This window comes from Podarcis pityusensis, assembly GCF_964106645.2.
Source record: "Podarcis pityusensis genome assembly, chromosome: 8".
Taxonomy (NCBI): domain Eukaryota; kingdom Metazoa; phylum Chordata; class Lepidosauria; order Squamata; family Lacertidae; genus Podarcis; species Podarcis pityusensis.
The window spans coordinates 62,415,032-62,429,313 of record NC_138033.1 but is presented as its reverse complement, the minus strand read 5'-3'; the positions used below and the strand labels follow the sequence as shown (position 1 = coordinate 62,429,313).

General features: G+C 47.1%; 1 protein-coding gene across 2 annotated transcripts in view; it reads left to right on the top strand.

The window, feature by feature from the left end:
* The window catches only part of SLC2A1 (solute carrier family 2 member 1), a 42,416-nt gene that overhangs the window by 15,438 nt on the left and 12,696 nt on the right, over positions 1-14,282 (top strand). For both annotated transcript variants that reach the window (XM_081017166.1, XM_081017165.1), the window contains exon 2: positions 9,410-9,502. In XM_081017166.1, the coding sequence (XP_080873292.1) occupies positions 9,410-9,502 (93 nt within the window). The remainder of the gene's footprint in view (positions 1-9,409; positions 9,503-14,282) is intronic.

The window sequence follows — 14,282 nt, the reverse complement described above, 5'->3', positions numbered from 1 at the left end:
ATGTGGAGCCTTTTTTTTTTCTTCTTGCTGTTAAGAGTTCCATAAAATTCAATACCTTGCTGGGGTATTTGGGGGCTTTTGTCCCTCATTCTTATATACTAAATAAAGTGAAATCAGGCTGGATAAAAGGTACCTCTTAGTAAGCAAACTTTTTGCATAGGGAAGCTTTTTAATGTAATGTTTTATTGTGTTTTTATATATGCTGAAAGTCTCCCAGAGTGGCTGGGGCAACCCAGTCAGATGGGTAGGGTACAAATAATAAAATTATTATTATTAGTAGTAGTAGTAGTAGTAGTAATAGTAGTAGTATTTGCATTGGCTTTTCTGACATGGTCAGAAACCTAGACTTCCTCATTCCAAATTTCCACTGTGGCTTTACCCATGTATGTGTGACATTCCATCTTGCTGTCATTAGCAAGTAGCCAATTAGTTCTCTGCTTTCATGATCCAAACTTTGGCTGTCCCAAGTGTCTTTAAATAGTGATGGTAGGAATTTGTAGCACACCTTGGTGGGTGTTTCTTAAAGCACCTGAGCTCCTTTGCAAATAGAAAATGTCACACAAGTGATCATTTTTCTAAACCAGCTGGTGCACTTTAGTTTTGTCCGTTGAGAATACTTAGTCATAGGAAGTGAGTCGGGCGATGGTGGTGTCTGAAGGGTGGATGATGAAACATGACCAAGGGCGGATGATGAAACATGACCCCCCCATCCCCTGCTCATCAGTCAGGGAGCAGGGGATGGGGGGGGGGAGGAATGCACAAAGGTTGGGTTGTGAGGTTTCACTTTGTTTTTGATCTATGAACCAGTTCCCCACATGCACATCTGTGCAAAATCTTGAAATAGGACCTATCAGCCAGATTTTTATTTTTTTTAAGCTAAGAAAAGCAACATTTTCCTTCAACCTAGCATGCATGTTTAAATTGCCTGTCTTGCACATCCTCAGATGGCTCACTTCTGAAAATTCAGGTGTGTGGCTCCTCTTCAGACCCAGTTGCTGAGAACAGGGACTCATTCAGAGCTGCCATGGGCAGCCTCCCCTGGGTTTATTTCTAGGATGCTTCTGTATCTGGAGTGAGTGGTTGATTGATCTGTTGCGGAACTTGAGGGTAGGGACGAAGTCTGTTGCTGCCCAGTTGCAACATCTTTCTCGCTCCTCTTCCGTTCCTCCAGCAAAGGCTTATTGGAAGGAAACAACACCAGAGCAGGGAAGCAGGGCAGAGATCCAACAGGCACCCTCATCTGAAGCTCACTGGCAGGACAGACCCTGCTGCCTACCTATCTGTCTATCTATCTATCTATCTATCTATCTATCTATCTATTTCACTTTTGTGAACCACCCTTCATTCAAATACAGTGGTACCTCGGGTTAAGTACTTAATTCGTTCCGGAGGTCCGTACTTAACCTGAAACTGTTCTTAACCTGAAGCACCACTTTAGCTAAAGGGGCCTCCTGCTGCTGCTGTGCCGCCGGAGCACGATTTCTGTTCTCATCCTGAAGCAAAGTTCTTAACTTGAAGCACTATTTCTGGGTTAGCGGAGTCTATAACCTGAAGCCAAGATACCACTGTAGATCCCAGGGTATCCAACAAAAGAACAGAATGTAATTTAAAATAAAAAAATAAAAGCACATCTAAAATACTGTAACAACCACAATAATAGCAAAATACAAAACAAGCAGATCCAGAGGCAGCCAGAATCCTGTCCCAATTTCAGGGCCTGAATCTCACCAGACACTGCTCTGAGTAGACCCATTGCAATCAAAGAACATGGCTAACGTAAGTTCGTCGAGTTGAAAGATGGATCTTGCATTCCAGGCGAGCAATTGAGGGGAGCGGTTTGATTATTTAGTTCGCAAAATTAATTTCGCTTCATAAAATCTATGCACCGCTTGATTGTATAAAAAACAAACTGACCTCCCAAGTGTTTTACAAAAAAACAAACCAACCCTCCACACAATAAAATCATCACAAAAAAGTCACCAACATTAATTTAAGACCCTCTCATTGGTCATACATGCTGTAGTTGGACTAGATGACGCTCAAGGTCCCTTCAAACTCTACCATTCTATGAGTCTTGATGCTCATTTCTCTGACTTAACTTTAAAGTAGTTAGAGCAACGTCCCTGCCTGTCCCTCTCTGTATGTTGCAACGCAAATGCACACAGGTTGTGTCATCAAAGAAATTGACCTCCCTGTGGACTTCCTGGAGTTTGCTCAGGCAGGAATCAAAAAGTGTCTGAACGGTCAGTGATGAGTTTGTGTGCAGGCAGCGGGGGGGGGGGGGCGCTCTCCTACTAGATTAATGCAAGTGGCAGTAGGCATGCGTTGTTGTTTTTTGCTTTTAATGACAAATACCAGTCGTGGGTTTGGAGAGAGAACCGGGATCAAGGCTGGAGCAGGTATGGAAAGGGGGAACCTCCCTTTTTTGCTCCCTCTCCAGTTCCCGGCAGACATCACGATTTACGCAGTTGCTGTTTGCACTGAGAAGGAAACTTTCCAGTGCAAATAGGAGGCAGCTGCAATATCCTGATCCGCCCCTCCACTCGTGTTTAACTTTGACAAGCAGTTTGGCCTTAAAATGGCATCAGAACCAGATTGGTTGATGATTTATTTGGGGTCCCTTCTCCCCCACCCCCAAAATGGGTTTCAAACTGCTCTGATTCTTCTGTTTTATTGTGGCTAGGCAGGCTGGGCACAATTTCCGCAGATATCCTCACGGAGCCTCGAAATGGTGATTTCCTGCTTAGGCTTCGCATCTGGCGAGAGAAGAACTCAAAAATATTGCATTTTACTTTTTCTGTTTCTGCTTTTTCTGCTGTGATTCCTGCATTGCAGGGCCTTAGACTAGAGGACTCAGTTGGTTCCCTTCTAACTCTTCAATTCTGTGGTTCCCCATCAAGCCCCGCCCAAAAAACCACTTCAGCTTTGGAGCAGCCTGAGAAAGGTAAAGGTAAAGGGACCCCTGACCATTAGGTCCAGTCGTGACCGACTCTGGGGTTGCAGCGCTCATCTCGCTTTATTGGCCGAGGGAGCCGGCGTACAGCTTCCGGGTCATGTGGCCGGCATGACTAAGCCGCGTCTGGCGAACCAGAACAGCACACGGAAACGCCGTTTACCTTCCCGCTGGAGCGGTACCTATTTATCTACTTGCACTTTGACATGCTTTCGAACTGCTAGGTTGGCAGGAGCAGGGACCGAGCAACGGGAGCTCACCCCGTCACAGGGATTCGAACTGCCGACCTTCTGATCAGCAAGTCCTAGGCTCTGTGGTTTAACCAACAGCGCCACCCGCGTCCCACTTCAGCTTTGGAGCAGCCTGAGAACCACCCCCCAAAACAAGGACAGAGCTAGCTGGTGATTCCCACCTTCCAACAAATTTCACCTTGGCTAAATAAATTGTGGGGTTTTTTTATAATTAGGAGGGGAAGAGTGAAGAGTTCCCTCGCCCCACCAGTTTCAAACATAACTGTATTCCTTGTTCTGGTATCTCCATTTTGCCTCCCCACTGCATCAGCTGTAGGTTTTCCTCTGTCTAAAATCAAGGCTGCAGTCCTAGGCACACACTTTACCTGTGAGTAAGCCCCACTCAACACAGGGGGAATTGTTTCTGATCAAACAGGCATAGGGTTGTGTCGGATGAGACGTTTATTTCTGCTGGATTGGTTGGTGGGGGGCGGGGGTGAGCACAGGCTTCCCAATCCCAACCCCTTTGATGCAGAAGGAGATTACTCCCAAGTAAGAGTACGTCAGATTTCAGGCTCGGCTGCTGAGCTGTAATAACTTGTTGTGCTAACACGGGTTGGGTTTGTTTGTATGACGCATGTCTCTTTTGCAGTTAAAAGTGTTCTGTTTAACCAGAATGAATTTTTTTGTTTCATAAAAGTAGACTCTGGAAAGTAAGAACAACGGGTTAGGAGTCGCTGCCATCACTGTGAACCAGGGTGTTAGACTAGATGGCCCTTGGGTCCCTTCCAACACTATGATTCTGTAACATTTCTGCTCCCCCACTGACCCATTCAGTGGCTCAGCAGGGGCAACCACAGATCACAAACACACAAATACATTTTACTTGCTTTGCGGAGAAGGGAATGGTACCTGGATCCTGCAGAGTCCCTGTTTTTGCTTTTGCAGGGGGTTATTGTGGGGCTTGAGGATGGGATTTGTCCCTGGGCAGGGCAAGTTCCAAGTGCAGCCTGCCAAAAACGGAGCTGCCCCTTTCTTCTGGCCAAGAAGTGCAAGAGGATGGGTTGAGTCGGGCCCAAAAGCAGGGAACCAAAGGATTGGTCTCTGCAGAAGTGAGGCTACTGTGGGGGGTTTTTTAAGAAGAAGAAAGGGGGGGGGCAACAACTTTTCAAAATTCTTTAACCTCAAGGAGCAAGTCCTCATTGTCTCCACATACTGTTTCTGCAGAGCACCCAAATACTGCTGGGGAAGCGGCAGTCAGGCATTGTGGCTTTTGAAGTGCTTTGTGTGCATTTCTCTTAAACCAGGTGTGGGGAACTTGCAGGCCCTCCAGGTGTTGCCTGATTACAGCTCCCATCAGCCCCAGCAAGCATGGCCAGTCACCTGGCAAGATGGGAGTTGCTTTTCAGCATCATCTGGAGGGTTCCCCACACCTTTCTTAAAAGTCAGAATTATAAGCCCTCATAGTGAAGTCGGGAGGGACTAAAGCATGAGCTCCTGGCAGAGGCTAGATTCGAACCAGGGGTCCCGTCTTGATTTCTCGAGCCAATGTGGTATAGTTGTTACGAGTGTCGGACCAGGACCCTGGGAGACCAGAGTTCAAATCTCCACTCTGCCATGAAGCTCCCTAGGTGACCTTGGGCCAGTCACCCACTTTCCACTTAACCTACCTTACAAGGTTGTTGTTAGGGATAAAATTGAGGGTGGAGGGGGAAATCATGTACACTGGTACCTCAGGTTACATACGCTTCAGGTTACAGACTCTGCTAACTCAGAAATATTACTCCAGGTTAAGAACTTTGCTTCAGGATGAGAACAGAAATCGTGCTCCGGCGGCGCGGCGGCAGCAGGAGGCCCCATTAGCTAAAGTGGTGCTTCAGGTTAAGACCAGTTTCAGGTTAAGAACAGACCTCCGGAACGAATTAAGTACTTAACCCGAGGTACCACTGTACTGTATACCGCCTTGAGCTCCATGGAAGAAAGGGGAAACGGAAACACAGCAACATGCTTCTATATACCTCTCTCTCCTTTAGTTACTAGGCTATGCCAAGTTATCTTATTTTGGCAGACACCTCCTGAGTGGTGTGCAGCTTGGTTGTGTTTAGGGTTTTTTAAAAATAATAATAATAAATTCCTGCCCTTTCCCTTTTTTTCTTTCAAGTTTGAATGGAAGCATGTTGGACAATGTCTGTGGTTCTCTTGTGCTGGATTTTCTATGAACTTCTGCCAGGGCCTGACAGCTGTGTGGGCGCCTTTGAGATTAGGGGAGGCCAGTTAGCAGGAGGCTTTTCCTACCTGCTTTGATGGAAGGCTGGTCCAGGAAATGGGAACATCAGCTAAGTCCCCCGCTCCTTCTGACAACCTCCTTCGCTGCGGGGCTCGTCCCTTGGGGTTTTGCTGAGCCTTCGGGTTTGGGTTAATTTGCGGACATGGGCTTGCGTCCAAAGCTGTTCTTAAGTTTCCCGTTTCGGATTTGCCCTTGCGCAATGGAACATTCTTCCCCCCCCAACACACACCCCGCCAAATTTGTTATGGTTCCCCCCTCCCAAGCCTCCAAAGCTGGTTTGAGAAAAGTGTGTGGAGGGAGGAGAAATGGGGAACGAAGGCTTTGGAAGATGGAGCAAACATGTGTTCTGCTGCTGTCAAGGATTCTTTCGCTGCGATTCCTGCATTGCAGGGGGCTGGACTGGATGACCCTTGGGGTCCCTTCCAACTCTACAATCCTATGATCTTGCCCAGAGCCTCACGGACTGTTACAGATGCTCAGTTTTTTTCCGCAGCAGCCAGAGGTTTTCCAGACTGTTCTGGGATTCCTTGGAAGCTTATTAGTGACTCCTCCTCATTCTTTTCTTCTTTCTATTTTTTCAAAGCTTTTCTTTATAACTTTCCCAATATTATTCATTATTCTTATTCATTTCGTTTCCACGCCGCTTTATGTTTTAAAGAAAGAATATCAAACGGGGTTTGCAACGCGTCAAAACAACAGATAAACCCAGAATAAAACAGCGAATGTAACAAGGGCAGCTGTGGCAGAAAAGGCTGGGAGATTGCTGTGCTGGGTCTCCCCTTGTTTTGCTAGGTGCACTCTGTTCACGAGGGGCATCCCTCAAGCCCCAGAGATGTGGCCACCCAACCCACCATAGCTGTCAACTTTCAGATTTGAAAATAAGGGATCAGCAGCCTCACCTGTCCCGGGGACAGTCTACGGGATATCTAATAATCCGCGATAGCAGCGGGAACCGGTGCTGGAATAAGGGAATTTCCCACAAAAAAAGGGAAGGTTGACAGCTATGCAACCCACACTAACAGGAACTGGGTGCCAGCCCAGCAGACTGCAGCTGCTTGGTTCCAGGTGCGGCCGGCCAGTTTCTGCTGCGGCATTTTTATCACTTCCAAGGGCATAAAACACGTGATGTAGCACAGAGTACCTTGTGATGCTCAGTTGTTGCTGAACCACGTCTGCCTTCATCCCTAAGCATTGGCCGTGCTAGGACAGGAGCTCATGGGAATTGTAGTTAAAGAACCTTTTGCCCATCCCCGGTTCGTAGAACTTTGCAGTTAGCATGTAGGTGAACACTCTTTTGTCTTTGCAAAATAAATTTTCAAAAAATCAAGCAATAACGAACATATCTGGGGATGCTGTGGTGAGCCTTTAAGGTAAGCCTGCAAAATTTGAAAACCTGGAACCTTGGGAAGGGCCGTAGCTCAGCAAACAGAGCAGCTGCTTTTCATGCAGGTTCAATCTCCAATGACATCTCTAGTTAGAGCTGGGGCAGGTTCCTGTCTTGAGACCCTGGGGAGCTACTGCCAGTCAGTGCAGGCAGTATTGAGATACATTCCAGGAAAATGAAGAAGAAAAGGTGTGAATTAAACCTTAACATATGTATTCCTCAGAAGCACATGGCAACTTTCATCATGTGGTAACAGGGTAGTAACAAAATTGGACCGTTTGTTTTGGGGAGATTGTAAATGGGCATTTGAACGTTGCTCTCCCATATTGGAATCTCTGCTCCACTCTCCTGCCATGCAGAATGGTAACGTTGGGAAGCTGCTGTTATTTTGGCCAGGAAATGCAGACCTTAGTGTTACCATGTAGAAAATGAGGAAATCTGCTTCCAGAGTGTTTGGCCGTAATGAGGGCTACAAACTTTTCAACACACATTTATTCTTAAAACAAGCTTTTGTTCCATATTGCAGTATTTGACCTTGTAAGGTTAGGGGCTGGTAACCTTTCTATAAAGATCTGTAAGGCTGATCTAATGCATTAGACTATCAGAGGAGGACAGCTGAGGCGGGGGGAAAGAGAGAGAGAGAGAGAGCCTGGTTCAAACACCCCCACCCTGGCCAGAAAGATCCTGCTGCAACTGTCTAATCCAGAGGTTTTCAACCTTTTTGAGTCCATGGGTCCCTTGACCAACTCCATTCTTTCTGTGGCATCCCTGTGGGGCTCAGGAGCCCTGTTATGTCGCCCCTTGCCTGCAGAGCTGGCAGCCTCTCACCCCTTTTCAAACACCCTCCCTTGTGGAGTGTTCCCTCTGCCTCCTCTCCTATCCCATTTCCTTGGGAGTCCTCTGGGCATCCGCTGCTGCCGCCCCTGGTCTCTGAGCTGCCCCCCCCCCGCCCCAAAGAGAGATGCCTCCCAGAGGCACCATCACCAGCGGTTCTTGTAGCCGGGGCTGCTGCAATAAACAGCTGTGCAAGCCTTTGGGAGGCAGAGACAAGAGAGGGCATCAGAGGAGGGAGGGAGGGAAAGAGGGACAGAGGCCAGTGTTGCCCATGGCACCCCTGACCATCATTTAAGGCATCCCAGTTAGCCATGGCACACTGGTTGAAAACCACTGGTCTAATCACACATCCTCTCTCATTGCCACCCATCTTACAAGGTTGTTGTGAGGGTGATTTTGGGAGTGGGCCACATTCACACCTTAGAGTTAAATCACTATGCTCCCACTTTAAAGAAGTGTGGCTTTCCCCAAAGAATTCTGGGAGTTGTAGTTTGCTAAGGGTGCTGAAAGTTGTGAGTTCCCTGTAAAGGAGGATGGATTATTAACCCACTTTGAGGGGAATAGGGGTGGGGTCCTCCTAATGACTCTCTCAGCACCCTTAACAAACTATAGCTTCCCGGATTATTTTTTGGGGGGAGAACCATGGCTATTTAAAGTGGTATTGCCGTGCTTTGAGTGTATGGAGTGAATGTGGCATTCGTGTCTGTTTGTGTGCGAGCGAGAGAGAGAGAGAGAACATTACCTCACGGCAATAAAGCTTAAGGGTATAGCCAGATTGTCCTAAAAGCAGGTTCACATGGCTCCTCAAATTCCTCCCACCCCAAATTGAGAGAGAGACCATCTGGGATTAGCCAAGGCCGGATCCCGGATCCCACTCTCCCAAAACAAAGAGCCACTGTGATGTGGGTGGGAACAGAAAAGGGGCTTTGGGTATCCAAAGCGGCTTAATTCAGCCTGCGAAAATCAGGGCCCCTGTTTTGCTTTCCCGTTGCGGCTGAGGGAGAACCCCTTCTCCACCCCCACCCCCCGATCAGGCTGGTGTCCAAACTTGGTGGCCCCTGTTAACCTCCAGCTTGAAACAAGCCCCTAATTGTTGCTTTCGGCTTAGCCAGAAAGGAGGTGGGGAAGGGGCTTTGCCAAAGAGCTGCTGGAGAGATTCCATGCCCGGTTTTGCCCTCTTTCATTAGGGAGGAATAACAATAGCGGCCTGTTTTCTTCCTATCCCATCTCAGAGCTGATATCCTGAGAGGACCGTTTTTCTTCATCATCATCATCACCATTATTATTAATTTAAAATCGTATATTTGCTTTCCATCTTATGGAACACATGAGCCCAGGGAAAAATGAGAGAGAATATGATAGCCACCAACAAATACGTGAAGTGCTGTCCCATGGAAGATGGAGCTAGCTTATTTCCTGCTGCTCCAGAGGGGAGGACTCAAACCAATAGATTCAAATGACAAGGAAGCAGATTGTGACAAAACCTTAGGTAGGAAGAACTTTCTGAGGGTAAGGGCCGTTTAACAGTGAAGCAGACTCCCTGCCCACAGCTTGCAGAATGATGCAAACGTTTGACTTCACGGGTGTGGTTTAAGGGAACCCTTGTTCAAGGGGTTGTCTGAAGGTACCCAGGGAGCAAGTGTCGGAAGTTGTCGCTTTGCCCGCTGATTAAAAATCTGCCTTGTTTTCTCTCTTCTCTCTCCTCCCCCCGCCCCAAGCAGATGACGGCTCGGTTGATGCTGGCTGTTGGAGGAGCAGTCCTAGGATCGCTGCAGTTTGGCTACAACACTGGAGTCATCAACGCCCCACAGAAGGTGAGAGCTGAAAGGGAGGAATAAATGAATGGCTTGCAGTTTCTCTGATGGGCAAACCATCTGGTGGGCAAACCCACGTGGCCTCTGTGCTGGTCTTGTAGGAGGCAACTTGTTCATGGTAGGGAAAGATGTGCTAGCAGGGTGGGGAGGACATCCGATACATGTTCAGTTGACCCCCTTGGGAGAATGCATCTGCTCTTTCAGGGGTTCAGAGTATACAGCTATGTAGTGCTCCAGGCCTAAACAATTTCCCCAATGGTGTAAGAAGGGGAAGGGCTGTAGACCAGTGGTATAGCTTCTGCCCTGCATACAGAAGTTCTCAGATTCAATCCTCAACAGCATCTTCAGGTAGCGCTGGGAATGTTCCCTCTCTGAAACCCTGGATTGCCGTTGGCAGTCAGTGCCAACAGTACTGAGCTACGTGGACAAATGGCCTGATTCAGTATAAAGCAGATTCTTATTTTTCTGGACCAGGCCGAAGGTCTGTTTAGTTCAGCATCCTTGCTTTCCATAGTGGCCTCTGGGAAAGGCCCTCAACAGCCTTTCCCTGGTGTTGCACCCCAGCAACCGCAGGTATAATTTCTCTGTCTATGGAGGTTATATCTGGACTTAATAGCCCTTGTAAATGTGTGGGCTGCATGTAGCCTGGTTTGACTGGTTGTGCAGAGGTTCTTTGTGGATACATTATCCGCACAGTGCCGGTGTCTTCCTGCCCTTCTGTGTGGGTCCAGCACATGCTGTATATATCCAAGGCTTGTCCATACCTGCTTGCACGGTTGCCTGTGGTGAGTCAGTGCTGTGTCCAAGCAACCAAGCATTAAAAAAGTTGTTTTTTCCCAGCTTGTGCGTGAACAGGCTATGAATTAGTTTCATAGAGTTTCCATTTGCAAAGTGGGGTGTATGAGACCCCTTTTAATTAATAATAATTTTTTTTTAAGGGGTGCTCATAAGCCCCCGCTTTGCAAAACTGCAAAAATAATATTAACTTAGTTGCTTTTCCTTGCACAAGGCAACAGCAAAACACCCCACAGAGACATTAAAACCAATAGGAAAAATACATTAAAAACATCCCACCCATTCTAAAAGGCCACAGATAGAGGCCAAAGGCCTGGTTATAAAGGAAAATTGCCTTTTGAAATGCAGGAAATGCTGTGCAAGGTGGGAAATTCAGGCTCCCTCCCTCTGCTCCCCCCTTGCCCACCCCCCAAAAATAGCACATCCGGTTAGCCAGCTTACTGCCAACTCTAATGGGATTTGTTAAGCTGGTTCCCAGGAGAATTAACAGTCCCTCTTGTGCTGAGTGTTTTGTTTAAAAGGACTTGGGCAGCAGGAGGGGGGGTGTGGCTGCGTCATTCTCAACCCTTCTCGGCTAATACTCACCCAATGCCCCTGAGACGGATTCCAGAGTGGGATTTAAGTATGCCCGGGATGATTTTCAGACCGTGGTCTGGATCAGCTCCATCTCAAGATAACATGGAGCTGGGAAAGCTTTGGAGAAGGCAACGAAAACGACTGGGGAGTTGGAGCCCTCCTTGCGAGAAAGGGCTGTCAGTTTGATTAGCCAGGGGCACAGAAAACGATGCATGGTGTTGCATATACATGATGCATATGTTCCAATAATAGGAACATAAGAAGCGGCTTCATATACTGAGTCAGACACTACTGGTCCATCTAGCTTGGTATTGTCTGCACTGACTGGCAGCAATTTTCCAGGATTTCCGGTTGGGGGGCATCCCCAGCCCCACTTGGACTGAACCAGAGAGCTTTACATGCAAAGCAGATGGTTCGCAGCTGGGATAGAACTTGCAGCCTTTGAGTGTATGGAGCCCACAGCCACAAGAGTAGTAGTGTGCCATGGCTAGCAGCCTGGGTGGCTAAAGATAACTTCCTTGGCCAGAGACAGTATACCTCTGATTTCCAGGTGCTTGGGGGACCAGCAACAGGAAGGGGTTTTTTCCTTTGTGCTCTGGCTCTGGGCTTCCTGGGCTGTTCCTCACAGGATGCAGGTTGCAGGATTTAGATGCACCACAGTTTGATGTGATGGAGGGGGCTGCTCCTTCGGCAAACTAAGAAAACTGACCTTCCTCACCCTGATTATTCCAGAATAATAGAATCCAAGGCCAAAAGCTCCCCACCCCAAGTCATAATTGTTGTACTAAGCACATAGCCAAGAGCTGCTGAGGTTAGACACATGTTTATTTGAATTGCCAGCCAATGATAGTTGCGAACCGCTGGCATAAATGATATTCCCTTGCTTATTGTTCTGAGATTCCTTTAATACCCTTCCTGCTGCCTCTTTTAGACGTGCTTTAATCTGTGCACTTGCTACTTAAGATATTAAACCAAACTGAATTGAAGAGAGATTGCCCCGTCGCTAATTAAGTAATCACTTCTTTCATTGCAACAACTGAGGAACAGCTTTCTGAGTTAACAGCTTGGGGCCAGTTTACCTGCGGGATCGTATTACGCCACATATGCCCACTTGACTGCTCCAATCCATGGAACTGGCACTGTTAAAGGTGCTGTATAATACCCAGTTCCATCCTTGTAAGAAATCAATCTTCTGGGGTGCAGCACCCACACTTTGGAACTCCCTGCCAATTGACATCAAGCTGGTGCCTTTGCTGTACCCTTTTTCAGTGCCTCCTTAAAAGACTTCTGTGTTCAGGCAAGCCTGTCCAGATAATGTAGAATGTTGTATTTATTTCTTTTTAGTAACCAGTGCTTTTGAGTATTTTTAATACTGGCACATTTAATGTTTTATATGGTTGTCAACCACAAAGATTCTTGCATTGCAGGAGATTAGATGATCCTTGTGGTCCTTTCCAACTCTGATTCTATAAGAGGTTGTTTTGTTTTGTTGGGTTTTTTGTTTACTTGAATTTAAATTTTAACCATTTAAATTTAAACAAAACTCTGTTCATTGTAAAATGCTGTGCTATAGAATCCTCCTGCATCAGATCAGATGTCAGATGCCCTCCCATCAGATGTCAAGGAAATAAACAACTCTCTGACTTTTAGAAGACATCTGAAAGTGGCCCAGTTTAGGGAAGTTTTTAATGTTTAACATTTTATCATGTTTTTCATATTCTGTTGGGAGCCACCCAGAGTGGCTGAGGAAACCCAGCCAGATGGGCGAGGTATAAATAATAGATTATTATCATATTATTATTATCATCAGGGCTTTTGTGACTTAATGGTAGAGCACATCTGCTTTGCATTCAGGCCATCCCAGGTTCAATCCCTATCTTCATCACAAGGTAGGAAAGGACCCTGTCTAAAACCCTGGACAATTGGTGCAGACAATGCTTAACTCGATTGAACAGCCCTTATTACGATTGAGGAGGAGAGTCTCTCAATTCTGTCTTATCTCTTCATCGGGCCCTTCGTAGACCCGCCCAGAGCCTTATTTAATGGTTCCCAGAAAAGCAGCTGTGCTAAGGCTGTTGCAGGAGAACCAGTCAAGCATCTTTTTGGTGCCACAAGAGTAAAACGGATTACGACGTAAGCTTTATCCGATGAATAAGGGGGGGCATTGCATCTGAGGGAATGGACTCATAAAAGCATCTGGAATAAGACGTGTGTTTGCCGTTTAGGTGCCTCGCATTTGATGAAGTTTTCTTTTAAAGACACATCAAACAGGATGGGAGTGGGGGGCAGATGTTGCTAGACTCCAGCACTCGGCATCCCTGACTTGACTACATTGGCCCAGGGCCAATGGGAGTTGGAGTCCATCCCCACCTGGAGGACCACAGACTCTCCACCCCTGCAGTATTGCTCTGTGGTGATGGTGTGGGCTCACCTGCGGCTGTCCAGATGGGAATGGACTCCAACTCCCATCAGCCCCAGCTACTGATGAGGGGAGCTGTAGCCTAGCAGGACCTGGAGGACTACAGGTCTCCCATCCCTGATTCATGAAAACGTGAGGCAAGTTTGCTGCTTGTTAAGGTTTCAGGTTGGTTTGAGCTGATTTAGTGCACAGTCCTGAGTGGGGATGAGCAAAGCAGTGGTTCGCTTGCCACTTCCAAAGGCCTACTGGTGCCTTTTCCCTTCTCTTCGCATGGAGCTTTGGTTTCTTTAATCCCTCCTTCCCAATTTGGTTCCCATGGGGGAGAAATGAGCTTAAAAGAAAACACCATTAAATGCAGCAGAATTGTCCAAAAACAGTTGGGGTTTGCCGTCTCCTCGGGTGAGAGAGGAAAGAAGGAATCCATTGCTTATTCCGAACATGCAATGTGAGCTGTTGGGTCCTGACTCGTGAGTTATTCTTGGAATCCTGTTTAAATTTTATATATATATATATATATATATATATATATATATATTACTGTAAACAAACAAAAGCACCTGTTGGAAATGCAAATGGCAAAGAGTACGTTCCCTCCAGGATGGAGAGGCTGGCCTCCAACAACAGCATTTGCCCTTTTTTGTGAAGAAACTAAGAATTTAAATGCAGTTCTGAGGGACAGAAGGGGGATCTCTTTCCCCATTGCTGTATTCTCCCTGCCTTCCCCCCTCCCCTTGCCCCAGTCCATTCCTGCATGCCTACAGTGACTCAGCATCCCACGGTGACTCAGCAAAGAACCAAACCTCCAGGAAGTTGCACTGTATGGCATAGGATTATTTTTTTTATGAACTGGTGACAGAAAAGCACCTGTCCAAGACTCTTGTTTCCTTCCAGGTGAGGGTCACCTGGTTGGCTGGGTGCTCTGCCAAGCTCCTCCTCGCTGCCACCTGGTGGAGAGAGTAATCACCACCTTAAAGCCCCAAAATGATATTT